This window comes from Onthophagus taurus, chromosome 2 (genome assembly GCF_036711975.1).
Source record: "Onthophagus taurus isolate NC chromosome 2, IU_Otau_3.0, whole genome shotgun sequence".
Classification (NCBI taxonomy): domain Eukaryota; kingdom Metazoa; phylum Arthropoda; class Insecta; order Coleoptera; family Scarabaeidae; genus Onthophagus; species Onthophagus taurus.
In genome coordinates, this window is record NC_091967.1 from 7794431 (window position 1) to 7817129 (window position 22699).

At 31.8% G+C, this 22699-nt stretch overlaps 12 protein-coding genes across 19 annotated transcripts in view; 5 read left to right on the top strand and 7 right to left on the bottom strand.

Moving 5' to 3' along the window:
* The window catches only part of LOC111427474 (Nitric oxide synthase), a 33949-nt gene extending 31756 nt beyond the window's left edge, over positions 1-2193 (top strand). For all 5 annotated transcript variants that reach the window (XM_023062638.2, XM_023062640.2, XM_023062639.2 and 2 more), the window contains 6 exons: positions 528-697; positions 757-967; positions 1026-1113; positions 1166-1433; positions 1484-1675; positions 1728-2193. In XM_023062638.2, the coding sequence (XP_022918406.2) occupies positions 528-697; positions 757-967; positions 1026-1113; positions 1166-1433; positions 1484-1675; positions 1728-1835 (1037 nt within the window). In that variant the 3' untranslated portion in view covers positions 1836-2193. The remainder of the gene's footprint in view (positions 1-527; positions 698-756; positions 968-1025; positions 1114-1165; positions 1434-1483; positions 1676-1727) is intronic.
* A 61-nt stretch (positions 2194-2254) lies between these two features.
* LOC111427539 (uncharacterized) lies at positions 2255-3505 on the top strand. Its single transcript, XM_023062733.2, has 2 exons — positions 2255-2483; positions 2739-3505. The coding sequence occupies exons 1-2, from the start codon at positions 2336-2338 to the stop codon at positions 3419-3421; spliced, it is 831 nt and encodes a 276-aa protein (XP_022918501.2). The 5' UTR covers positions 2255-2335; the 3' UTR covers positions 3422-3505.
* On the bottom strand, positions 3457-6011 carry LOC111427426 (SR-related CTD associated factor 6). The gene is made up of 2 exons (XM_023062568.2): positions 5885-6011; positions 3457-5802 (listed from the first exon to the last, which is right to left on the bottom strand). Exons 1-2 carry the CDS (start codon positions 5907-5909, stop codon positions 3761-3763), a joined length of 2067 nt encoding a protein of 688 aa, XP_022918336.2. The 5' UTR covers positions 5910-6011; the 3' UTR covers positions 3457-3760.
* Positions 6012-6481: 470 nt separating this feature from the next.
* On the bottom strand, positions 6482-8348 carry LOC111427504 (Prolyl 3-hydroxylase sud1). Its single transcript, XM_023062679.2, has 4 exons — positions 8239-8348; positions 8046-8189; positions 6844-7994; positions 6482-6761 (listed from the first exon to the last, which is right to left on the bottom strand). Exons 1-4 carry the CDS (start codon positions 8258-8260, stop codon positions 6495-6497), a joined length of 1584 nt encoding a protein of 527 aa, XP_022918447.2. The 5' UTR covers positions 8261-8348; the 3' UTR covers positions 6482-6494.
* Positions 8349-8509: 161 nt separating this feature from the next.
* LOC111427411 (TBC1 domain family member 7) lies at positions 8510-9586 on the top strand. The gene is made up of 3 exons (XM_023062545.1): positions 8510-8710; positions 8776-9371; positions 9428-9586. Exons 1-3 carry the CDS (start codon positions 8521-8523, stop codon positions 9527-9529), a joined length of 888 nt encoding a protein of 295 aa, XP_022918313.1. The 5' UTR covers positions 8510-8520; the 3' UTR covers positions 9530-9586.
* Positions 9587-9926: 340 nt separating this feature from the next.
* Positions 9927-11572, top strand: LOC111427410 (GDP-fucose transporter nac). The gene is made up of 5 exons (XM_023062544.2): positions 9927-10082; positions 10221-10419; positions 10482-10707; positions 10759-11051; positions 11296-11572. The coding sequence occupies exons 1-5, from the start codon at positions 10015-10017 to the stop codon at positions 11503-11505; spliced, it is 996 nt and encodes a 331-aa protein (XP_022918312.2). The 5' UTR covers positions 9927-10014; the 3' UTR covers positions 11506-11572.
* Positions 11573-11773: 201 nt separating this feature from the next.
* LOC111427409 (Rho-related BTB domain containing) lies at positions 11774-16287 on the top strand. Of its 2 annotated transcripts, none has more exons than XM_023062543.2 (3): positions 11774-12504; positions 13284-14485; positions 14635-16287. In XM_023062543.2, exons 2-3 carry the CDS (start codon positions 13310-13312, stop codon positions 15424-15426), a joined length of 1968 nt encoding a protein of 655 aa, XP_022918311.1. In that variant the 5' UTR covers positions 11774-12504; positions 13284-13309; the 3' UTR covers positions 15427-16287. The 2 variants fall into 2 exon arrangements, with proteins under 2 accessions (XP_022918311.1, XP_071050183.1); XM_071194082.1 differs by lacking the exon at positions 11774-12504 and adding an exon at positions 12517-12622.
* Positions 15936-17551, bottom strand: LOC111427415 (general odorant-binding protein 72). 3 transcript variants are annotated; one of them, XM_023062550.2, is made up of 4 exons: positions 17167-17551; positions 17062-17117; positions 16379-16597; positions 15936-16324 (listed from the first exon to the last, which is right to left on the bottom strand). In XM_023062550.2, the coding sequence occupies exons 1-4, from the start codon at positions 17360-17362 to the stop codon at positions 16307-16309; spliced, it is 489 nt and encodes a 162-aa protein (XP_022918318.1). In that variant the 5' UTR covers positions 17363-17551; the 3' UTR covers positions 15936-16306. The 3 variants fall into 3 exon arrangements, with proteins under 3 accessions (XP_022918318.1, XP_022918321.1, XP_022918317.1); XM_023062553.2 differs by having other exon boundaries at positions 16281-16597; positions 17167-17242; positions 17297-17551; XM_023062549.2 differs by having other exon boundaries at positions 16281-16597.
* A 76-nt stretch (positions 17552-17627) lies between these two features.
* LOC139428852 (NHP2 ribonucleoprotein) lies at positions 17628-18281 on the bottom strand. Its single transcript, XM_023062551.2, has 2 exons — positions 18045-18281; positions 17628-17991 (listed from the first exon to the last, which is right to left on the bottom strand). Exons 1-2 carry the CDS (start codon positions 18202-18204, stop codon positions 17687-17689), a joined length of 465 nt encoding a protein of 154 aa, XP_022918319.1. The 5' UTR covers positions 18205-18281; the 3' UTR covers positions 17628-17686.
* A 100-nt stretch (positions 18282-18381) lies between these two features.
* Positions 18382-19343, bottom strand: LOC111427413 (general odorant-binding protein 72-like). The gene is made up of 6 exons (XM_023062548.2): positions 19115-19343; positions 18984-19059; positions 18840-18931; positions 18677-18788; positions 18537-18607; positions 18382-18486 (listed from the first exon to the last, which is right to left on the bottom strand). The coding sequence occupies exons 1-6, from the start codon at positions 19190-19192 to the stop codon at positions 18469-18471; spliced, it is 447 nt and encodes a 148-aa protein (XP_022918316.1). The 5' UTR covers positions 19193-19343; the 3' UTR covers positions 18382-18468.
* A 140-nt stretch (positions 19344-19483) lies between these two features.
* LOC111427416 (general odorant-binding protein 19a-like) lies at positions 19484-21233 on the bottom strand. Its single transcript, XM_023062554.2, has 7 exons — positions 21059-21233; positions 20922-20997; positions 20815-20870; positions 20726-20761; positions 20562-20673; positions 19680-19750; positions 19484-19619 (listed from the first exon to the last, which is right to left on the bottom strand). Exons 1-7 carry the CDS (start codon positions 21122-21124, stop codon positions 19602-19604), a joined length of 435 nt encoding a protein of 144 aa, XP_022918322.1. The 5' UTR covers positions 21125-21233; the 3' UTR covers positions 19484-19601.
* A 129-nt stretch (positions 21234-21362) lies between these two features.
* LOC111427412 (Synthesis of cytochrome c oxidase) lies at positions 21363-22515 on the bottom strand. Its single transcript, XM_023062546.2, has 3 exons — positions 22260-22515; positions 22033-22210; positions 21363-21975 (listed from the first exon to the last, which is right to left on the bottom strand). The coding sequence occupies exons 1-3, from the start codon at positions 22332-22334 to the stop codon at positions 21419-21421; spliced, it is 810 nt and encodes a 269-aa protein (XP_022918314.1). The 5' UTR covers positions 22335-22515; the 3' UTR covers positions 21363-21418.
* Positions 22516-22699: the final 184 nt, after the last annotated feature.

Sequence of the window (22699 nt, forward strand, 5' to 3'; positions counted from 1 at the left end):
ATGGTTCTGGTTCTAGGTCTAGCGTTAGTTCTAGTTTTAATTGTTATTTAGCGTTCAATACAACTAAACCCGAAGATTCTAGTTCTAGGTCTTGTGTTAGTTCTAGTGATAGTGCTAGTGCAAAACCGAGAACTAGAAACATTCAAGTAATGTCAAGTTATATTTACATGTTGTATTTTATGTGGGACAAAGTAAGTAGGTACGCCCTGGTTTCTATGGAAATATATTTTTGTATATTGCATCTTAAGTGAAATTCACTGTATATTGAATGGCACCTAACAAAGAGTTAACCAAGGAAGGTAGAATCTAAACGGACTGATACATACCGGGAATAAGTTCATAGCTCGACGGCCCGTTCGTGACGTCACTTATGGGTGGGCAACTATTATTTCACACCTCGAATTAGCAAATTCTTAACCCTCAATTTGACCAACCGGACACCTATTTCGCTAGAAGGATGTAGAAGTCCTTTTAGATCCTACCATTCTTGGACTTATCAAAATTTCAGTTACATTTTCATTTTTTAGGGGTTATGAAACAATGGTGCCAACATGAAAAAATCCCAACGTGTTCAACCAGAGAACTTTTTACACGTTATTTAGATATTACAACACCTCCATCCCCCAATTTACTTCAGCAATTCGCCGTTATTGCCAGTGATAAAGAAGATCAAAAAAGACTTAATATTTTAGCAAGTGTAAGCTATTATTTAAAAAAAAATATATTTATTTTTTGTTATCATTTTTTATTTTTTAGGATTCAGCTGCTTATGAAGATTGGAGACATTGGCGTTTTCCAAATCTATTAGAAGTTTTCGAGGAGTTCCCATCGGTGAACCCTTACGCGCCACTTTTAGTGGCACAATTAAGTTTATTACAACCGAGATTTTATTCGATATCTTCAAGCAGAGCTGTACACCAAAATCAAATTCATTTAACAGTGGCTGTGGTTTCATACAGAACTCAAGGTTAACTTTTTTTATATTTTTAATTAACTTTAATCTCGTTTCTATTATTATTATTTAGATGGCGAAGGACCTGTGCATTATGGGGTTTGTTCAAATTACCTTCAAGATGTCCCCGTAGGCGAAAATGTTTGTTTATTTGTTAGAAGGTATTTTTTTTACTCAATAATATTTGCTTTTTAATTAATATTATTTTGATAGCGCACCAAACTTTTATTTACCAACTGATTCAAGTCGACCTATCATTTTGGTTGGACCAGGCACAGGAATAGCCCCATTTAGGGCATTTTGGCAACAACGATTTGCTTTGGCAAACAATTCAAAACAAAAATTAGGAAAATGTTGGTTATTCTTCGGGTGTAGACAACGCGAATTGGATTTGTACAAGGAAGAAAAGAAGCGGATGGTTGAAAAGGGGGTTATTGACAGATTATTTTTAGCTTTATCCAGGGAACCGGGAATAACTAAAGTAAAAAACATAATTTTTTTAAACCTTTATTTTTATTTATTTCATTGTAGACTTACGTTCAAAATTTGGCAATGCAAGAAGGTTCTGAACTGTACAAGTTGTTGGTTTTAGAAAGGGGGCATTTTTACGTTTGCGGCGATTGCACCATGGCGGAACATGTTTATCAAACTTTAAGGATTATCATTCAAAAATATGGAAACATGTCTGCCAGAGAAAGTGAAAGTTATATGTTAACTATGAGGGTAAGATTAATTATAACTAATGATAAACAACATTAATAAAAACTTTTTTTAGGATGAAAATCGTTATCATGAAGATATCTTTGGCATAACATTAAGAACGGCTGAAGTTCATAATCGATCGAGAGAATCAGCAAGGATTCGAATGGCTTCAGAACCATAACGATTATCAATCCCAATATAAGAAAATTTACAAAAATCCTTTTTGTATAAAAGATAATGAAACATAATTCATGAAGTTTATCTTTAAATTCTTCAAAATCAGAACAAAAAATTTTTGAAATCTGATATTAAATTATGATATTGTTATTATTATAATATATACCAATTACTCGAGATCTTAAAAACTCTATCAAAAAAATTCAACTATTTAAAATTAAATATTTAATTTTAAGTTAAGTACTTTATATGAACGTTACATATTTAATAATAATAAGAGATAAATAATGGAAAAATTAACATAAAAGTTTCTTCCGCTTTTTACTTCGTTAGAATCAATAAAAAAATTAACAACAATTAAATGTTTTATTATTTTATTTAAAAAAATGTATAATTTAAAAAAAGAAAGAAACGTCATGTAAATGTCAAAATGACATTTTTGATCAGTTAAAACCTTTCCAACTATAGTTTTCAAATTCCTGTATAAAGAAAGTTCAACATTCAATGAAAAGAATGGCTCAGGATCCGTCGGCGATGAGATCCAGAAGAAGATGGGATACATCTTCGAATGTGGCTTATGGTGTACCGGAAGATACGCAACGGAGAAATCAAAGAGCAGTACCTAGTTATGTCGCCCATACTATGCCATCAGGTATTTTAAAAGATCGTAAGAGAATATAGTTAACATTTCTGCAAAGTCAAAGCAAATTTTTAATTGAGCAAAAAATTATTTGATGATAAACTATGTTAAAAAAGAAATGATTTTTTAAAAGTTATATTTTCAATAAAAATCTATTTTGACGCTTTAAATGTCAAATTATAAACTTCAGAAGTGACATTTAAATTATTACCAACCCAACAAAAAAATATTAAAAAATATTATCTTTTTAAAAAATTTTAATTTTAGGACCTCACTCTCGCTACCGTGATTATGTAAGTGTAAAACAAGATACACCACTTCCAAGAAGATCATCAATGCCACCCGGAGTTGCCACCGGTTACGTTCAACCTGTACCGGAAATACCCAACTCCGTGGATGACCCAAGTACCCATGAAAATCTTCAACAAGCCGCGTATTTACCACAGAGATCAGCATCACCCGAGCCTGTTACTCAAAGATATCACAATCAATATCGAACATCCCCAACGCGTTATCCCCCTAGAGTCATGTTCGAACAAAATCCTCAAACCGGAAGAAACCATTACGAAACCGGTTATGGAGTTGATTATGAAAAAACGATGAACGATCAAATTATAGATCCGATTCAAAGATCTATAATCAATGAAGCACAAGAAATGGTTGAACAATACGACGAGGAACAAGTAAATGAAATTACTCCGGAAGTTGAAACTTACACGGTAACTCCCGCTGATAGTCAATCGTCCGTTGAAAGTGGAGAACCAAGTGGTGGTGAAGTGGTTGCTTCATCAAATTTAAGTTCGTTAGAACGGGATTTAGCTAAACGGGAAAAAGAGGAACGAAGGCAATTGCACAAAGATTTAAAACGGTGGCAAAAACAACGAAGGAAGATATTTTTGAGGCAATCTGGAGAATACGTTACACAAGAAACTCAAAATTACGAACACTGAATAACCTTTTTCGTTTTTTTATTAAAGCTAACTACTATAATTAATAGGAATTTATTAGACGTTTCAAATACATTTATTTAACGTGAAAAACTTTAGTTTCATTATAATTTATTCACGTCGTATTAATATATTCATTTAAAACTTACTTGATTACTTCCAAATTAACTTTTATTAATTAATAAACAAAATAAACATTATTTCCAAGATAATTAAATTCTCTTATTCGCATTATCATTTAAAAAATTAATTAATATTTACACATTATTATATCCACGCTCACAAAAAGAAAAAAATATCAATCCTTAATGTCACTTAATTAATATGTTGTTAATAACACATTCACATACTTTCTTGGGCACGTTCCTCGGCTCTCGCTTTCATCCTAGTTATAAAAGCAGCTCCCTTATTTTTTCTAAAGTTCTCATATGGATCATTCAAACTACATCCAACCCCTTTAAATTGATCCTGCCGATCACGCACATCCCCACCGGAAATCGGCGAATCGATTCCTTGCTCATTTACTCCCAACCCACTTCCACCCCACCCCATTTTCCTCAACATTTGATGTCCTTTATTACTCGAATCTAATTGTTCTAATTGATGATGGGTTGTTGAAGATATCACCACTGGCGTGCTCACCAGCGGTGATGGGGATCTTGAACGCGGGGGACTTTTCGATCTCGTTCTACGACTACTCCGACTACTTCTAGATCGTCTTCTTTTAGGACTCCGAGGCGATCTCGATCTTCTTGGAGGAGTAGGAGACCGACTTGTGTACCTTCTTTTCGGAGGTGAAGGACTTTTCTCGATTATAATATAAACAGGGCTCGGTGAACGCGATTTTTCTCTTAACCCAGCCTCGATTTGATCTTCCTTTTCTTTTTTTGCATTATTTTTGGCTTTGTAATATTCGTAAAGACCCAATTTTTCCCAACCTTCCGAGTCTCGGGGTCTTTCATGCGATGGGGGGGCATAAAACGCTTCCACGGCGGCTAAGAGTCGATCGGAAGGAGGTGCTGGCGGTGGGAGACGAATTAAAGTGGGATCTAATGGTTTAAAAGCGGTATCCTCAAGTTTTATTAATGGAACCATTAAACCGGCTGGTAATTCATAATAAGGCACCGATGGCATTAATTCTTCTTGTTGGGGGGGTTCGGGGTTGGTTATGGGAAAACCAGGGGGTGGTTTTGAAAAATCAGGAAACATTCCTGCAGCTGGGAAATAACCCGGTGGGGGTTGATTAAATTGTGGAGGCGGGATCGATGGGTTTATATTAATCGGAGGAGGGGGTTGTTGAATCGTTGGCGGGGGAATCTGTGGAGGAATTTGGATTTGCTGTATTTGTTGTTGTTGAATTTGATTTTGTTGTTCAAGCCTTTGTTGTTCCTCTAAAATATTCGTCCGCCTCTGTTCTAAATCTTGTATATTTTGCGTTGCGTGTCCGACAAAAACTTGATGCTGCACCCGATACCCTTCAAACGTAGCTTGAGTGACACGAGTGATTTCACCCCCATATTTTGCTATTTGCTGATTAAAATGTTGCTGCAACGATTCTTGGGGTTTGCGTAAAGCTTCCACGGTACTTTTAGCTAAATAATTAGCTTTGGATTCCCATAATTGTAACAATTTATCTAATTTTAATTTTTGATCCTCCGTAGCGGTCGTTGAAGCTCCACAAAACATGGCAACGACAACCGACTCTAAAGCATCTTTAAGATCTATAGCGCTTTTTCTTGCGCAATGATGTAGAACATCGTTTACTAAATAAATAACATGTAATCGTTGTAAAAACGAAGCCCCCGGTTGCATTGCTTTTAGCAATAAGCAATTTGCAATGCAAAAAGCTTGGGGTTTATTCGTAGCGTGTGATAATATCCAAGATTTACCCGTTTGAATACTATCTTTAGTACAACTTTCAACGATTGGTTGTAAAATTTGTTGTAACTCTTCAATGTGAACGTTACACTCCCCGGCTTCTTTCTGTAAATCAGTTGTTTGACTCTCAAATATAACATTTTCCATTTGAACTTGTTGTTGTTGCAACAAAACCGTGTGTTGAGCTTGTAAATTTTGTTCGCTCTGTTTTATCTGTTCCTTCAAAGCCTCGATTTGTTGATTAATCTGCTCTAAATCGTTAACACCGTTCGAATTATTGGGCCAATTCGAATTTTGACTTTGTTGCGGCATGATGATTCCTTGCTGTTTGATGACCGTTTGTTCGGCGTTAACCTTATACTGATAGTAAGCGTAATATTCGCCTCCGTATAAAAATTGAAACTTTGGATTGCCTTTCTGTTTGTTCTTGGTCATCTGTTCGAACTCGGGCCCATTGCGCGCCACGAACTGCGCTAATTTGTCGATAATATTTCTTAGTTCGGTATCTGTAAACATGAAGCCATAACCTCAATTTGTACGCGGGGCGTCTTTCGTATGATTTAACGCAACGGGACAATTCAAACTCACCTTGCGGCGGTTGCGGCAGGTCCATTGTTGTCACAATCGCGAAAAATCACCGGCCATTTCACTTAAGAATTAGGCAAAAAATGAAAATTTAAGTACTAATCCAGTTTTTGGTTGGAATCAAAGTGAAATCTAGGGAATTTATTTTTTCGATAGAATCGATAAAATTCCTAATTACGATAGTTATATATTTTTATTTATTTCTAAAATATTCATAATCGCATTAATTAATTAAAATTGTTTTAATTAGTATCATTTTAATTTTTTTATAGACAAAAATATTTTTAATTAAAATTTATCTGTCGCTTTTAAAACAGTTGGTATTCCTTAAATAAATATAGCTGTCAAATTAAATTTGAAATTTAAAAAATGTTCTTTTAAAATGGATTCTGAAACTAAATTTGAATTGAAATCAAAACTGAATAAACAAGTTTCATTTAATCAATCAACCACAAACCACGCCAATACTAAATTACGATGGGAGCGAAACGCCACAACAAAAGCCGCTTTACTTTCTTATTTAATCGATGATAACCAAGTCTTAAATCCATCTCAAATAACCAAATTTAATAAATAAAAGTTAAAAACATATCAAAAACGTTTTCTTTAGATATTAGATTTTATTTTGATCTTCTACATAAGAACAAAATAGCGCATAAAACGGTTCTTTGGTATATTTACTTATGTAAGTAGTGATTCTTGCAGTGTCCCTAAAAACGATGTTTAACGAGTTATTTTCGGGCGTTAACGTAATTAGTGCTTGTTGTATCTCTTCGTCTTCAGTAACATATTGAGTTTGGCCACCAATTATTTGATTGTTACAGTTAAAATAGATTATTACATCTAATTCTTTTGTATTCCATTTAAAATCGGATAATAACTACAAATATAAAAAGTTAGTTTGTAACTATCTTCATTCGACTACATAACCACAACTGTCAAAACTCAAAATAATTATTTACCGAATAGTGCCCTGATTTCCATCTTTGAACTTCGTATTTTATTCCAGCTTTTTCATCGTCTAAATCCAACTCGGTGTAACATTTTAAAAGTTTAAACATTGATTCTGATTTGAAAATGTCAACTAATTCTTTTATCGGTTTAGTAAATTCAGTTTCTGGTAAAACTTCGTATCGGAAACGATTTGGAGGCCCTACCATATCCCATTTTAATGATTCATTCTCGAATTCGTTACATAACTCCAAGTATTTTGTTGGTACAAAATAATTAGGTAAAGAAATTTCGGAGTTTTCCTCAATTAAATTTTGAATACTTTTTATGTGGTGTTGATCTAAATAATCCTCCCAAATCCATTCTGATAATTCAACTGGGATTTTTTTGCTAACATCATACGAGGTTGAAAACAATCCTTCAGTGGGTTCTTTGTAAATCGGAGCGACAAATTTATTATTAACATCTCCATGAAACCAGCCGTTTATTGAATATCGAGAGAAATTTTTTTGGGTGACTTCGTCTACTTGGTGATAAGATGTTGAAGATACAGGAAACAGAACCAATTGGTTATTAACAGGATAAATTTCGCGAATTGTTTTATGTGGTTGATGAAGATCTGTACAAGATAACAATTGTAAAGAACCACCCCACGATTGATCCCAATCTTGAACATCAGAAAAATAGAGGACGAAAGCCACCACCCGATCACCGCGTAAATCATCATGAATCAATAAATAATCAGTATCTGAGTAATAACTACAAGTAGCTGAGACGGAATGCAAATTAAAATTCATTGTTCTTGAAACCCATGGCATCATTGTTTCTTTTAAAAAATTAAAAAAGTTTGTAATATTCTTTGCCTCCAAATGTTTCAAATCACAACTTTGATGAAAATCATACAAATCCATTTTGCGTCTGTTCCAATCAATTTCATAAAACTCTTGTCGGATTGCTTTTAAAATAGAATCGTCTTCAAAAAGATTATTTAAAACACAAACTTTAAATGGATCAATTATAATTTCGTGTGTTTCACTTATTAAGGGTTTATTTGAACTCCATTCTTTAGAAAATTCCTCTAAAAATCCCTTTGAACTTAATTTATTATTTAAAACAGCTTTTATACTTTTGATTTCTTTAATCGTAGGGGACTTAACTTGATCTATAACAAACATTTTTTTATCTCTTCGCATTTTATTCTTAAATAACTTACAACCCAAAATGGTCGAAAATTTAGTTCTTTCAACCACTTTACATTCACCTTCCTCTTCATCATCTGAACATGGGAAAGCTTCAGAATCATCTTTCTCCTCCTCGAATGCAGCTTTAGCTTTTCTTTTTGAACTGCTACTACAGGCTACAACAATTTCTTTTGCAACATTATCATTAAATATATCGCAAACTACCTTGATTAAGCTCTTTATCCATGTTAATTGAAAATTAAACTTAAAATTAAAAAAATCTTTATTTTTTGAGGTTCTTTTAGGTTAAGTTTGTAGTTTTAGAATGGTCGCTAGATGGCGCTAAAATATGATTTAAATTTATTGCAAATTAATAATTTTTAATATGTATAAATAATTAATTTTATTATATTTTTTAATTAAATTCAAGTCATAATTTTAATTTACATATTTAAAATAATAAAAGTATTTTATATGTAGTATCAAAATCAATCAATAGAGGTCGTCATGTCAATTGATGAACGAAATTTTCGTTCTGCTTATTACGAAAAAGTTGGTTTTAAAAGTGTAGAAGAGAAGAAATCGTTAGAAATTCTCTTAAAAGATCAACAACTGGAATGTTCGAAATTAAAACTATTTTGTTTAAGGTTTTCGGTGACCGCAAGTTACCGAAAACGAGTGTGGAAACTTCTTTTAGGTACCATAACCTCACATTAAACATTTTAATTATAAACAAACATAAATTTTATTAACTTAAATTAGGTGTTTTGCCAATGAATTCGGAATGTCACGAATTCGTAATGGATCAACGCCGACAAGAATACCATGATTTGCTTAGAGCTTTACAAGTTATGCGAATGATTGATTCAACAACACCGAAACCCCAACAATTTTTTGCAATGTGGTTGCTACAATTTGGTAAAATGCACTCAAAAACGAATATAAACGTGGATTCTAATTTTATACCAATAACACAAACGGTTTTATCAATATTTGACGATGAAAAAGATACAGAATCTTATTGGGTCTCAAAATGTTTTTACGATACTGTGCTTAAATTCGAAGGTGATATTCCAAAATTAATTGAAATATCATGGTCAATAATTGAAAGAGAAGAGTCAATTTTATTTAAATATTTATATAACATGGGAGTTTTCGAGTTTTTACCATTAGAAAAATGGTTCGGCTCTTGTTTCGCCGAAATTTTACACCAATCGGCTTTGGTGAGAATTTGGGATAAAATTTGTGGAGGATCTTATAAGATTTTAGTTTTTGTATTTGCCGTTATGGTTTTAAATCAAAAACATTGTTTAATTAAGGCAACAAAATCGGAAGATGTTTTAAAATGTTTATCACAAGTAAATAGAGAAATGATTTTATTTATGAATTTTCCTCTAATTTTTGATATTTTTAGATTCCGGAAAAAACTGCTGATGTAATCGTGACAAAATCCATTGAAATGTGGCAACACAATGGTAGTCCTTTAACAGTTTATGATAAACCGAAACCTAGTTAATATGAATTTTATTAATTGTAAATTAAATATATAACTAATAGATTTAGAGAAAAGAGACCTTCCTTGTATAAAATCCGTATATTTTAGAGGCACTTTTACCATCCTTTTGTCAAATTGATTTGACAGATAAGTCTAGTTGTTACCATGGTTACAGCTTGTTTTGAATTTGAATGTCAAAAGTGGTCCTAAGTGAAATTAGGCACATTTTGATTTTAACAAAATTAATAAGCGACATATTAAAACATTGGGTGGGTTTTTGGAAAATAAAAGTGTTTAAAATTCGTTGTTTATTACTCAACTTACTTATTTGAGATAATAAAAATTGTTTCTGATAAAAATAACATCTCTTTTCAATTACTATAATAAACCCTCTCTTTTCATTTTAACATCAACACTTGTTTTACACGAACCGCTCATGAAAAGTCTATGATTCATACTGAACTGATGCGGCATAAAAATCAAAAACTGAGAAATATTCACACAAAATGTTACCGAAAACGGATGGATTATTAAAAAAATACATCCATATATTTCTAGTAGTGAGCGGTTATTGGTTAGTACGCATTTAAATAAAATCTTAAATCCATTTTATTTTTGTTGAGGTTATGTTTACGTATGTAAACGTCAACTGAAACGTTGACGTTTATTAAGCGGAAAAATTTAAATATTAATTTTTTTTTGTAATTTTCAGGATTATCTCCATTTTAACAGTATTTGTAAATAAGACTTTATTAAGCGGTTTAAATGTGAACGCGCCTATGTTTATAGCGTTCTATCAAACCGTCGTTTCTGCTTTAATATGTTACTTTATTAAGACGTTGAGTACAATTTTTCCAAACTACTTTTCATTTCCTGATGCAACACCTTTTAAATGGAAAACAATAAAGGATGTAAGAAAAATAAGTAAACTTACACAATTTCATTGTCTTTCATTATGATTATTATTTTTTAGGTATTCCCGTTATCTGTGATGTTTTTATGTATGATTGCAATGAATAATTTGTGTTTGAAGTATGTTTCAGTGGCATTTTATTACATTGGAAGATCTTTAACGACTATTTTTAATGTATTATTCACCTATTTGTTATTAGGTGAAAAAACGTCAGGCAAATGTGTGTTTTTTTGCCTTCTAATTACGTTTGGATTTTATTTGGGAGTTGATGAAGAAAATTTAGCTGGTACTATTTTAATGTGACAATGAAATTTTATTTCTTATATATATTTTTTAGGTAGCTTATCAATAAGTGGAACGATTTTTGGTGTTTTAGGATCCCTTTCATTATCGCTTTATTCCATTTTTACAAAAAGCGTCCTACCAAAAGTTGACAAACAAGTACTCTTATTATCTTACTACAACAACATTTATAGCAGCATACTATTCATACCAATTATACTCAGTTTGGGTGAATGGAACGAAATTTTAACCAATAAAGATATTGCTACTATTTCCTTTTGGATTTTAATGACTCTCGGAGGTGTTTGTGGTTTCGCCATAGGATTTATGACTTCATTACAAATCAAGGTTATTAAACAGGTTTTAAGAATTAATTTGAAACAAAAAACTCGATATGTAAATGATATCCTAGCAAATTATTATTGATTGTATAAATATTTCAAATCACATAAGAAAACAGGTTTGGATATTTATTGGTTGGTTATTTTTAGATTATGATTGTATCCTTATGTGTTATTGAATTTAACATCGTTCAACTTTGCGCTTGTTTAATAATCGATATAGATTTTTGATTGAGATTAATTTCTTTTAGGTTACTTCAGCGTTGACTCATAACATTTCTGGTACGGCTAAAGCTTGCGCTCAAACCGTTTTAGCGACTTATTGGTACAACGAGGCCAAAACGTTTTTATGGTGGATATCAAATTTTATTATTTTGTTTGGAAGTGCTGGGTACGCTCGGGTTAAGCAACTGGATATGGAGAAGAAATTTCGACAATCTCCAGTTTACACAAAAGTTTAATAATTCAAAAACAAGTTTATTTATTTTATTACGTTTTCATTAAAAGCTAGAGAATTAATGTTTAAAATGTATGTTTAATCTTTTATCCTCTTTGCGTCATTGTCACACTAATATTTACTTTTAGAACCTAAAAACAAGTGGAGAGCAAATAGTATTTTATGATACTACAAATAAAGGAAGTTTTAACAAATTTTCCATTTAAAACGAATCTAACCACTTTATTTAAAATTTTTATGCATTTAATGATTTTTTGAAAATCAATCTAACTTAACTTGATATCTAACTCATGATATTTACAAAGAAAATTATAGTTTAAAAATAAAATTGATTTTTTAGGTTTTTTAATTTTGACAAACTGAATTTTTTGACGTCGACATAATAACTATTTAAAAATAATTTAAATTCAAAAATAAATCATTTTCTTTATTTTCCTTCTTTGTATTGTTATCATTTATTTAACGGAGTTAACTTCTGTGAGTGCGTCGTAAAGTACTGGGGTGAGTCTGATTGAAGTGAAATTTTTCCCCTAACATACTAATAATATTTGAGTTCAAAGATCTTTGGTGAACCCGGCGCGACCCGAGCCGCCTCCACTCACACACTCCCTCTCTCTTTGAATCTCTCCCGTTGACGTCACACGGGAAAAATCAATTGTACATCAGTCATTGCATTACACGCGAAATTCCTCTAGAACGGGGCAAGGACGTTGTCGGTAGTCTTTATTGTGCTGTTGTTGAGTTTTCGTCGTCGGTGCATAACGGGGGCCGTTTTTGAAGAAAACGGCGAACACGATGCGCCGCCGCCCCGAAACCTTCACAACCAGATGATACCGCCGTTTGACGTCCTCGCGAAACGGACCAGTGAGTTGAGGAGAGCATCAGCGGCGCATCTCCAGTTTTTTAGTGTCTCACGCACTGCCACACCGTGAAGAAGAAGGAACCACTTCGTAAAACGCGAATCCCCCCTTGGATATTACTTAGACAACGTTAACACATGAATGTAAGTGGATGAGTTTTGTACGATTTTTTTGTGGGAAGCAATTTTCACGATTGAAATTGGTTTTTGTTAAAAGTACTACGCCCACAATTGAATACACACAAAATATTTATTATTTAAGGTAATTTATATTTTTTTTGGTTATTTTTTTAGTGGGGATTTAAAAATGGTGTTTGAAATGGAAATGATTAAGATTAAAAACACAATTTAAGTGGTGGTAAATAATGCCTTGTGTTAAAAAGGTTGCCTCCACTTTAGAAATCTTATGATTGAATTTTATAAAGAGAATATTAAATTTATTTATTTGTCTTATTATAAACATGATAGTGTTTTTTAGGTTTATTTTTAAAATGGTTTTGTTTAAATGGCTCTTTATAGAGTGTGTATTTTGGGTTGCCAATATACAAAGCAAATTCTAATAGAGAATTCTACAATAATCTAAATTCTACGCTAATTTATATATTTTTTTGGTTATTTTTTAGTGGGGATTTATAAATGATGTTTGAAATGGAAATGATTAAGATTAAAAACACAATTTAAGTGGTGGTAAATAATGCCTTGTGTTATAAAGGTTGCCTCCACTTTAGAAGTCTTATGACTGAATTTTATAAAGAGAATATTTATTTATTTGTGTTATTATAAACATGATAATGTTTTATTGGGTTAATTTCCAAAATGGTTTTGTTTAAATGCCTCTTTATGTAGTGTGTATTTTGGGTTGCCAATATAGAAAGCAAATTCTAATAATTTTTAATGTTTATAAAGTTAATTTTTTGGTTTAGGAAATTTGCCTCTATTGTAATGACGGATGGACAATGAACAGCCCCACCAGGAACTTGTCAAGTGTGTCGTGGTGGGTGATACGGCAGTCGGAAAGACAAGACTCATTTGCGCTCGAGCTTGTAACAAACAAGTCAGTCTAGCACAGCTTTTAGCGACTCACGTGCCTACAGTTTGGGCGATCGACCAATATCGAATCTACAAAGATGTATTGGAACGGTCTTGGGAAGTGGTCGATAGCGTCAACGTTTCGTTGCGTTTATGGGACACATTCGGTGACCACGAGAAGGATCGTCGTTTTGCCTATGGCAGATCTGACGTTGTCCTTCTGTGTTTCAGCATTAATAATCCGGTTTCGTTGCGAAACTGCCGGCTGATGTGGTATCCGGAAATACGAAGGTTCTGTCCAAACACGCCTGTTTTGTTGGTTGGTTGTAAAAACGATTTAAGATATATGTATAGAGATGAGGCGTATTTATCGTATTTCCGGGATCGATCACCGTTTGTAAGAGCGACAAGAAAGAGCGATTTGGTCATGCCTGATGAAGCCCGCGATGTTGCCCGAGAACTTGGACTTTATTATTATGAAACATCGGTTTTAACGTATTATGGGGTGAATGAGGTATTTGAAAATGCAATCCGAGCCGCGTTAATGGCACGACGACAACAAAGATTTTGGATGACCAATTTAAAAAAAGTTCAACGACCGTTATTACAAGCACCGTTTCAACCACCACCACCACCTAAACCGGAAGTTGTTATACCAACCAGTATATTTCATGAAAACGCACGACAATTATGGTTGGATCGGTCGCATGTTGATGTATTATTGGTGGCGGGGCCTGTTGCATTTCCGGCACATCGGTTCCTCTTATCGGCAGCTAGTCCCGTCCTTTATCGTTTACTAACTGCCGATTTAATGGCTCGGAGTACAAGCGATTCTAGTATGGTTAGTTCCCTTGGTGATTTCGCCGATGAAACCGAATGTTTAATGAAAGCGGAGCAAAAAATTTGTAAACGAAGAGCAAGTTGTCAAGGGTTGCCATCTGGAAAAGAATTTGATCATCCCGCTTTTCAATCGATTCGATGCGTTGATGGGCAAACTATTATCACCGTTAGTAGAATGGTTACTCCAACTGCACTTCAACAATGTCTACATTATGCTTACACGGGATTGTTGGAACATAGAAATACAGATATTCAAGTAAATATTAATTCATAACCCCAATTATTAGAAATCGTTTTATCTTATCCCGCCATCTAGTGGTCAATCAAGAAATGTTATAAATGTCAATGTCACTTTTTAAGTCAAAATTTTTTTTTCTGAATGATAATTAATTTTCATATTTTTAGGAATTACATCGTTTGGCTGAATTATTAGAACTACCCCATTTACAGTCAATATTAACAACAGATTATCGTTCGGATGAAAATTACGAAATATATCTTCGTCGCCGAATTGGAGATGTTTGTTTAGACCAAGGTTTATTTGCTGATGTAATTTTTGAATTGGATGATGGAGCTTGTGCTGCTCACAAACCAATGTTAGCGGCACGTTGTGATGTAATGAAAGCAATGTTTGGTGGTGATTTTCGTGAGGGTCAAGCGAAAGTTATTGAATTTCCAGGTGTTCGAGAATACACCTTTCACAAGCTGTTATGCTTCCTCTACACGGACGAAATCCCGGCGGTTATAGCAGCCCGTTGTGTTAATTTATTAGAATTGGCAAATCGATTATGTTTACCGAGACTTGTGGCTTTGGTTGAACAACGGGTTATTGAAGATTTAGAACGTTTACCATCAGCGGAAGCAATTGAGCATTGTTTGAGATTATTGGAACCAGTAAAATTGCACAATGCACATCAATTAGCCGATTGGTGTATGAATAATTTGTGCGTAAATTACAATAAATTGTGTAAGATGTCGCCACGTAGTTTGAGATTATTGCATCCGGATAATCAGGCGTATTTGGTCGAACACCGTTGGCCCCCTGTTTGGTATTTAAAAGATTACGATTACTATCAGAAATGTTTGGCGGAACGGGATCGCGAACAGAAACCTACTGTTAAAAACAATTCTGGGTGTTTGTGCTTTACGCGCAAATCTGAATCTGATCCTGCTATTTCCACCTCCGGTAAACTATGACCTATACAACGGCTTTTTTAGCCATATTATTCCGCCTTGGTTTCTATAATCCAGAGATTTTATTTTAATTTTTACTAAATCTTGAAGATTCAACGTTAATATTAAAGTTGAATATTCAAAATTAATTAATGCATATTTAACCGCAAGCAAATTTTAATCAATACCTTTACATGGTGCTTTTAATGTACGATTTAAGATAAAGAAGGCACAAATTTAAAAATTAGAAAGAAAGAAATTAATCGTACATTAAAAAGGTGATATAAATTTTATTGTTTAATATATTCCTAATAATCTACTTTAGGACCAAAGAATTAAAAACCAAAAAGAAAAATTTTTATACGTCTAAATAGTGCAGCTATTCTTACGAATGTTTTATGCGATGTTTTGTTAAGTTTTTTTTTAATGCTCTTGAAACATGTAACCTAATCCTATGATTATATTATATACCTTCTTAAAATTAGGAATGACACGAAAGTCACACGCAAAGTCAATTCGATTTACCGGTATGGTGGATAAAAGTGAAAAAAATTACTTTTTTAACAACAATAAAAGACTTGAGAGAAATATCGAGTGAACAAAAATCTCAATTAACCAATAAGCATGTACTTTTTTTGTTGGACTGGTGATAATAGCTCAGCACTTGTGTATCTTTTCCGTTGTATATGAGCACTTTTTTATAATCGTAGATTTAAGGGGTCGATACGAATGTTAATTTTTTTAACAAAAGATCTGATTGGAAAGGATAAAAAGACAACTTTTTGGGTGAAGTAATTAAATGGATTTTCATATACATTTATCTATTCAACAATCATAATATAATTGTGCAATAATTTGCTATTCTAATAAAGATTTTTAAGAAAATATTGTAGATTTTTCTTTATTACGGAACTAAGTAATACTAAAAAAGAAAAAGATTTAATTAACTTCCACATAAATTAAACAATTTGAATACCTCTGGAGTATCGTTGTAGAAACATTGTGCTAAGATAAAAGCTATTTCACATTTATCAGTTAATTCGAGACCTTCATCTTTACAAACTTCTAAAGCATGAAGAGTTGGTGCCCTTCTTGGTTCTGGTAAGGTTGGTACTCGTGATTTCGCTATATTATAATCTAAATGACCATCAGGACTTACTAAGCGAGTCATTTGCAGAATGCAAGCCACATAACACTTAAAAAAAATTATTTATGTTAAGCGTTGATGCACAATTTTTATTCCATGTTCATACATAAACTCGGCGTATTCCCTGAGTTGTCTATACGATGAATAAATCAAAGAAAATTAACTTTACCATTAGAAACATTTTCAAGTAATAATTATTTATATCTTTCTTACAATTGTTATTAAATAAAATGATAAATAAGTCGTTTAGTAATTATATGTACTGTATAATTTAGAACGTAAAATTTTTTTGACATTTTATAAATTAGCGCCATCTTGTAGTTTATTCGAATATTTCAAAAGTTTTTTTAGGTTATGATTGAACTATATTTTTGTTAAATTTGCACGACTTATCCCGTATATTTGTAGTTCTTAGTCTAGTGTTACTTCTAATGCTTATCATAATTAACATTTAAATTCGATTTCATAATCTATTTGAGCAGATCTAACTAAAATTTTAATGATAACCTCACCTTTCCTTTTTTAGTAATTCCTTTAAAATTGCCACTTTTAATTTGATCTAATTCAGCTAAAAATGTACTAATTAATACAAAAAATATCCTATAAAATAATTTTACCATCCTCCGATTTAGTTTTTGATTTGCAAGATTTCCTCATCAATTTCCCGGCTTGTATAACTTGTTCCTCTGTTAACTTTCCAATAAAAGAAATAAAATAAAACAAAATTTGCAAATTAATTAAACTTACACTGTTTGCTGTTAAACAATAAGTAACGTAACCAAATAAGATTAAAATCGCCGTAAAACCCTTCATTGTTGATATTTTCTTAAAAAATAATTTGATACAGGAAATGAAATGAGTTTTTATAATCAATTTTTGGTGTCCATGGCACGGGGTAATTACTGAAATCGTTTTGTCGCTTTAAAAGGAAATCAGGGTGTTAATTAAGGTTGGTTTAATTAATGCTTCTAAGGAAGTAATTAAAAAATGAGTGGTTTGAATAGAAAGCCCGATAATTTTTGAGCCTATATAAAGATTTTTTTTGATTTTACATAAACAGTTTGCAGAAATCAAAAAATACTAGTAGGTAGTATTTTATTTAAAAAAAAATGTGCGTTAATAATTATAACTTAATTTCTATAAAGCGATAGGCAGTGTTGAAACTTCTTCTTTAACTTCATTATAACTATCCAAATAATCAGCGTGTTCTTTAATTAACACCATCAAACTGCCTCGTTTAACTCCTAAAGCGGCTCCTAAATCTGCTCTACTTGGTGTGTAACAATACGGAATATTTTTTTCTTCACAAACAGCCGGTAAATGACACATAATCTCAATTGGTGTTACATCTCCGGCAAAAACTACAATACCAGTTTCACCTTTACGTAAATGTGTTTGAACATCTTTTAAGCCTTTTCTTACAAAATTCTTATGTTTTTCAGCTAAAAAAACGTTTAATTATCAAATAATTATTGCAATTTTAATTAATTCGCACCTTTTTTAATAAGTTTATAGATCTTTTTCGTTAACTTTTTCGAAGCCATCGGTTTTGCAATTATACTTACAAATTGAAGCTTTTCATCGTAAGTTAATTCTTCTTTCTTTACCGGTACTGAATCTTCCTCAGATTTAACAACAACGTTTTCTATTGCCATATTATTACTTTTTTAATGCTTTTAACTAGAACACGTGTTGATTTTTTAGGTTATGTTTACAAACTTTTCAAGTTTATTTGACAGATTCAGAAAAATGTGGCGCCATCTATTTAATTATTGGTAAGAGCCAAAATGTAATATACCGGGTGTTGGAAAAATTAATTAAAATAAAAAATGTTTTAATGCTTTTCTAACTTTATTTTAATAGTGTTTATTTAAAGGTTCATCAAAATATATTCAAAACATCGAGAACGTTATTATTTGTTATGGTATAATGTAATGCTGAAAAAGAAAATTAAAGTAGTTGAACTCGAGGGTGGTTGATTTTTTACCTCTGGACCACTGTCGTAACTGCATTTTGCTATTGTGACGGCTATGTCACATTTTTGGGTTAAATCATCACCTAAATTATTAAAAAAAAAAGATTTTGTAACGAATCATAAACATAACCTACAAAAAAATTAAAATTTACCTGCCGTTTTGCATTCATTTAAAGCATGAGAAGCGGGAGCTCTTCTTGGTTCGGGTAATAGCGGAACTTGTTTCATTCCACTTTCATAATCGATATGCCCATCTTTTTTAACCTACAAGTTATTAAAAGTTAAAATTATTTGTTATTTATCGGAGAGAAATACCATTTTCATCATTCCTAAAGCACAATGTAGATAACACTTTCCAGCTTCCGTTGGATTATCAAATTTTCCCTGAATGAAACCATCCAATTCATCTAAAAAGAGACTAAGCCAATTTGAGATTTACTAAAATTGGAGTACTTTTACCAATATCGGCTTTATATTTTGTACTACATGATCTCCTAATTAATTTTCCGGTTTGCTTAATCTGTGCTTCTGTTAACTTTAAGAAAAGATTAAAAGAATACTTATTTGATTTAAACTATTTTAACACTTACACAAAACACAACATCAGAACACACAAATATTCCGAACAAACCAAGAAAAATTTTCATTTTTCGCCTTTGTATCTGCATCGGAAATTTTCAATTAAAATTAAATCATCAATTCCGGTTTTATTTAAATAAACTCGACGTGGGTAATTTTTATACCTTGGAGTTGTAATTCTAAAGTAATGCTTCAATTAGGACAACCTAATCGGCACAGTAATTTTAGGTTTTACTAAAATTACAGTATAAGTTTATTAATTAAAGTATACTAATTCGAGTTGATTGAAGAGTATAGACAGGATGTTGCGTGTTTAATTCTAACTATATAAAGACATTTTTCCAAGGAACAGTCTTTGTTTTTGAAATGATACAGAAATGTGAGATGTTCGTTATTTATATTTTAAATAAATCGTTTTTTTAAAAAATATACATCAGTAGTTTTTATTTTATGTCCAAATTCCATCAAATCCATTTAATCCAAGAAAATTGTTGTGTTTTATGGAAGGAAATAGTTCTAAAAAAATGTTTAGGTTATGTTATAATATAGTAGTAATTTAATAAATATAAAAATTACCTGCGGATTATCGAAGTAAAGACATTTAAAAAATGAATAGGCTACATCGCATTTATTAGTTAGTCCATCTCCTAAAAAAGTTAATATTCTAATTATTATAATTGATAAATGGCGAGAAACTGGAAATTGTGGATAAAGTTGAATACTTGGACATCATTATTACTGAGAATGGAACAATAGACATAGAAATACAAAATGGAATACAAAAAGCTAGTAATGTACATTACCAAATGAATAACACAATTGTGGACAAGAAGAAAGTAAGAAGAATACTATGCATCTACACTGTCCCACATAAAATGCAACATAGCTTAATAGTACAGGCATTGGGTAATTTTGCAAAAGAAACGATTTGCTTGGAAAAGGTGACGTCTTTTGATAACTCTGAGTTTTTGTCTTAAGCGAAATTCACTGTATACACCCACCCTCAAATATACAGTTGAAACATGGCCGAAGATAGATAAAATCAAATCAAAAATAGCAACAGGAAAACAAGAATGGATGGAATTAGAAACAAAACTATAAGAGACGATTTACAACAAATATCGCTGGTAACTGAAATAGAAAACAAACAGCTAAGCTGGTATGGACACCTCAGAATGTCAGAAGAGAGTACTCCCAGAAGAGTAGTGGAAATGGGAATAGTTGGAAAACGAAGGAGAGGCAGGCCAAGATTAAAATGTGAGGATGGAGTGGAGGAGATAGTTCGGAAGAGAGGAGGAAGTGAAGAATATGGCAAGGAACAGACGTAGTGTTAAAACATGGTTAGAGAATTCCAACAACTCCCCAACGCTGTGATGACATCTAGGGGAAACGATAAAGAAGTATATATGTGTATGTTGGGTTGCATACTTTTCTCTGATATTGAAAAAACTTTCTTACCTGCATTAATACATTTTTTAATACTAATTTCGAAGGGTTCTCTCATCGATTCAGGAAGTTGCGGTAACTGTTTTATAGCGGATTCTTCATCAGGAGCCCCATTTTTCTTTTGCTAGAATAACAATTATGTTTAAAATAAAATAATTTCAAACAGAAATAAGTACCATTTTCATCATTCCAAGAACACAATTAGAGTAACACTATAAAAAATAAAAAAGCAGATTATATCCAAGATTATATGTTTAATAGTTACTTTTAATTTTTCATCGTTATCGTCCCATTTGCCGTTATGCGTATCATCAATTTGTTCTAAAAAAGAATTATTTAATTTTACATTATTATTAAATTTGAATCATTCACCGTCTGCGACTTTAGTTTTGGTTTTACAAGTATTACGGATTAGCTTGATGGCGGCTAAAACTTGCTTTTCGGTCATCTAATCGTTAAAATTGTATTTATTTTATCAACATATTTTTTTAGTAATCATTTAAACGTACCGCAGCTTCAGCCTGTTGCATGAAAAGCAGCAAAGCTGCCACACTACAATAAAAAGTGTACTTCATTGTTCACTAATCGAGAGTTAATCGCTTCATTCACGTTCTCTCTACCCTATATATTTTACTCTAAATGTCCGCTCCGTGATCGAAAATTACAACAATTACCGAGGAAAAATTACTAACGTGCGATTTTTTTAATGTTCGACGTTCGCTAATAATAAAGAACTGAAGGGAAGTGTTTAAAAAACAATAACACATTATTATTTAAGGTCGGGTGGTTTAAATTAATATTTGTGCACTGAAGCAATTTTTTTAAATATTTATTAAACATTAATTTATTTTCATTTACAAAATGTTAACTTAAAACCAAGATTTCTTTTTTAAAGCATCAAATTTGGTCATGTTAAATAGTATCGAGTTAAATATGTCCTCATCGGATTTATTTTGTCCGTAATAATCGACAAATTCACCATCAGGATTCACGAGATACATAATTATTGTGTGATCAACGATGTAATCTTTATCTTTATCTTTTGGTCCGGCGCTAAAGTAAACTCTGTAAGCTTTGCAAGCTTGTGCTACTTGGTCTATTGTTCCGGTAAGTCCGAGTAATCTATTGCTGAATTCCTTACAATAACGGCCAACGATTTCTGGGGTATCCCTAATTGGATCAACGGAAATAAATAGTGGTTGGATTGTAGGTATGGTTTCATCTTTATCTAACTTATTAACAACAGAACTCATTTTTTCAAGTTCATCGGGGCAAATATCTGGACAATGTGTAAATCCGAAATAAATAAGTAACCATTTTCCCAAAAAATCTTGGCTTTTTCTAACTTCATTGTTAGAATCAACTAATTCAAAGTGACCACCGATCGCAGCTTTACCTAACATTCTTTGCCTTTCCTTTAACATTGCTATTAAAAAACATAGTTTAATTAAAAATTGTTGTTTATAAAATCATAAATCAGTACCATCTTCCTTTTGACGTCTTAAATACCACATAAATGCAAGTAAACCGCCCCCAATTGCGGCTGTAATCGAAAAACTTTGCCATGTAACTGGTCCCCTCCCTTTTCCAGGTACTTCTTTCTTTGGAAGAACATCTTTACTCATAAATCTTCGAGGGGTTACATTTATATTTTCCTTTAACTATAAAATTTAATTTTAAATTAAGATTGTAACTGAAAATTATATTTACTGATTGTAACGTTCTCCGATTATTTATTATGTTATTACTCAATGTATGTGAAAATCTTCTGAACATTGTAAACATAGTTGATATAACCTCACTTTTATTCGCCGACTATAATGAAAACTCAAAAATGTTTTGTGAGTAGAAATCGAAAATGATTAGATAAATAAAAATGGATTATTATTTGAGATTAGATTAAAATTAAATGGGATATCTTGAATTTATTATAATAGAAAAAGGGGTTACGTTTTGGTAAATTTGTACATTAGATCATTTGTTAAAATAATATAAATTATGAAGAAAATCTAAAATGTTAATAAAAATGGGAAAATTAATGAAATGATTATTAAATGCAATAATAAATGTTAAAATAAATTATAATAAATATTAATAATATATAATATAAAATAAATCAATAAATTACTTCAGATTACAACAGATTACTT

Excerpts from the sequence above, each read along its gene's own strand:
- LOC111427413 (XM_023062548.2), bottom strand. The coding sequence starts at position 19,192 with ATGCAGATACAAAGGCGAAAAATGAAAATTTTTCTTGGTTTGTTCGGA. Across the intron at positions 19,060-19,114 it reads GTTCTGATGTTGTGTTTTGT|TTAACAGAAGCACAGATTAA; the intron begins GTAAGTGTTAAA and ends CTTTTCTTAAAG. Across the intron at positions 18,789-18,839 it reads CTTTAGGAATGATGAAAATG|GTTAAAAAAGATGGGCATAT; the intron begins GTATTTCTCTCC and ends AATAACTTGTAG.
- LOC111427412 (XM_023062546.2), bottom strand. The coding sequence starts at position 22,334 with ATGTTTACAATGTTCAGAAGATTTTCACATACATTGAGTAATAACATA. Across the intron at positions 22,211-22,259 it reads ATCGGAGAACGTTACAATCA|TTAAAGGAAAATATAAATGT; the intron begins GTAAATATAATT and ends TAAATTTTATAG. Across the intron at positions 21,976-22,032 it reads AAGACGTCAAAAGGAAGATG|CAATGTTAAAGGAAAGGCAA; the intron begins GTACTGATTTAT and ends GTTTTTTAATAG.
- LOC111427415 (XM_023062549.2), bottom strand. The coding sequence starts at position 17,362 with ATGAAGGGTTTTACGGCGATTTTAATCTTATTTGGTTACGTTACTTAT. Across the intron at positions 17,118-17,166 it reads AAAAACTAAATCGGAGGATG|CTGAATTAGATCAAATTAAA; the intron begins GTAAAATTATTT and ends GTACATTTTTAG. Across the intron at positions 16,598-17,061 it reads GAATTACTAAAAAAGGAAAG|TGTTATGTGGCTTGCATTCT; the intron begins GTGAGGTTATCA and ends ATTTTTTTTAAG.
- LOC111427410 (XM_023062544.2), top strand. The coding sequence starts at position 10,015 with ATGTTACCGAAAACGGATGGATTATTAAAAAAATACATCCATATATTT. Across the intron at positions 10,083-10,220 it reads CTAGTAGTGAGCGGTTATTG|GATTATCTCCATTTTAACAG; the intron begins GTTAGTACGCAT and ends TGTAATTTTCAG. Across the intron at positions 11,052-11,295 it reads TGACTTCATTACAAATCAAG|GTTACTTCAGCGTTGACTCA; the intron begins GTTATTAAACAG and ends AATTTCTTTTAG.
- LOC111427426 (XM_023062568.2), bottom strand. The coding sequence starts at position 5,909 with ATGGACCTGCCGCAACCGCCGCAAG. Across the intron at positions 5,803-5,884 it reads CCTGCCGCAACCGCCGCAAG|ATACCGAACTAAGAAATATT; the intron begins GTGAGTTTGAAT and ends TCATGTTTACAG.
- LOC111427504 (XM_023062679.2), bottom strand. The coding sequence starts at position 8,260 with ATGGATAAAGAGCTTAATCAAG. Across the intron at positions 8,190-8,238 it reads GGATAAAGAGCTTAATCAAG|CCTGTAGTAGCAGTTCAAAA; the intron begins GTAGTTTGCGAT and ends AAATTGTTGTAG. Across the intron at positions 7,995-8,045 it reads ATTTTCGACCATTTTGGGTT|ATCAAGTTAAGTCCCCTACG; the intron begins GTAAGTTATTTA and ends TGTTTGTTATAG.
- LOC111427416 (XM_023062554.2), bottom strand. The coding sequence starts at position 21,124 with ATGAAGTACACTTTTTATTGTAGTGTGGCAGCTTTGCTGCTTTTCATG. Across the intron at positions 20,871-20,921 it reads CAAAACTAAAGTCGCAGACG|AACAAATTGATGATACGCAT; the intron begins GTGAATGATTCA and ends ATTCTTTTTTAG. Across the intron at positions 20,762-20,814 it reads ATAACGATGAAAAATTAAAA|TGTTACTCTAATTGTGTTCT; the intron begins GTAACTATTAAA and ends TATTTTTTATAG.
- LOC111427539 (XM_023062733.2), top strand. The coding sequence starts at position 2,336 with ATGAAAAGAATGGCTCAGGATCCGTCGGCGATGAGATCCAGAAGAAGA. Across the intron at positions 2,484-2,738 it reads CGCCCATACTATGCCATCAG|GACCTCACTCTCGCTACCGT; the intron begins GTATTTTAAAAG and ends TTTTAATTTTAG.
- LOC111427411 (XM_023062545.1), top strand. The coding sequence starts at position 8,521 with ATGTCAATTGATGAACGAAATTTTCGTTCTGCTTATTACGAAAAAGTT. Across the intron at positions 8,711-8,775 it reads AGTGTGGAAACTTCTTTTAG|GTGTTTTGCCAATGAATTCG; the intron begins GTACCATAACCT and ends AACTTAAATTAG. Across the intron at positions 9,372-9,427 it reads TTTTAAAATGTTTATCACAA|ATTCCGGAAAAAACTGCTGA; the intron begins GTAAATAGAGAA and ends TGATATTTTTAG.
- LOC139428852 (XM_023062551.2), bottom strand. The coding sequence starts at position 18,204 with ATGGCAATAGAAAACGTTGTTGTTAAATCTGAGGAAGATTCAGTACCG. Across the intron at positions 17,992-18,044 it reads CTATAAACTTATTAAAAAAG|CTGAAAAACATAAGAATTTT; the intron begins GTGCGAATTAAT and ends ACGTTTTTTTAG.
- LOC111427409 (XM_023062543.2), top strand. The coding sequence starts at position 13,310 with ATGGACAATGAACAGCCCCACCAGGAACTTGTCAAGTGTGTCGTGGTG. Across the intron at positions 14,486-14,634 it reads ATAGAAATACAGATATTCAA|GAATTACATCGTTTGGCTGA; the intron begins GTAAATATTAAT and ends TCATATTTTTAG.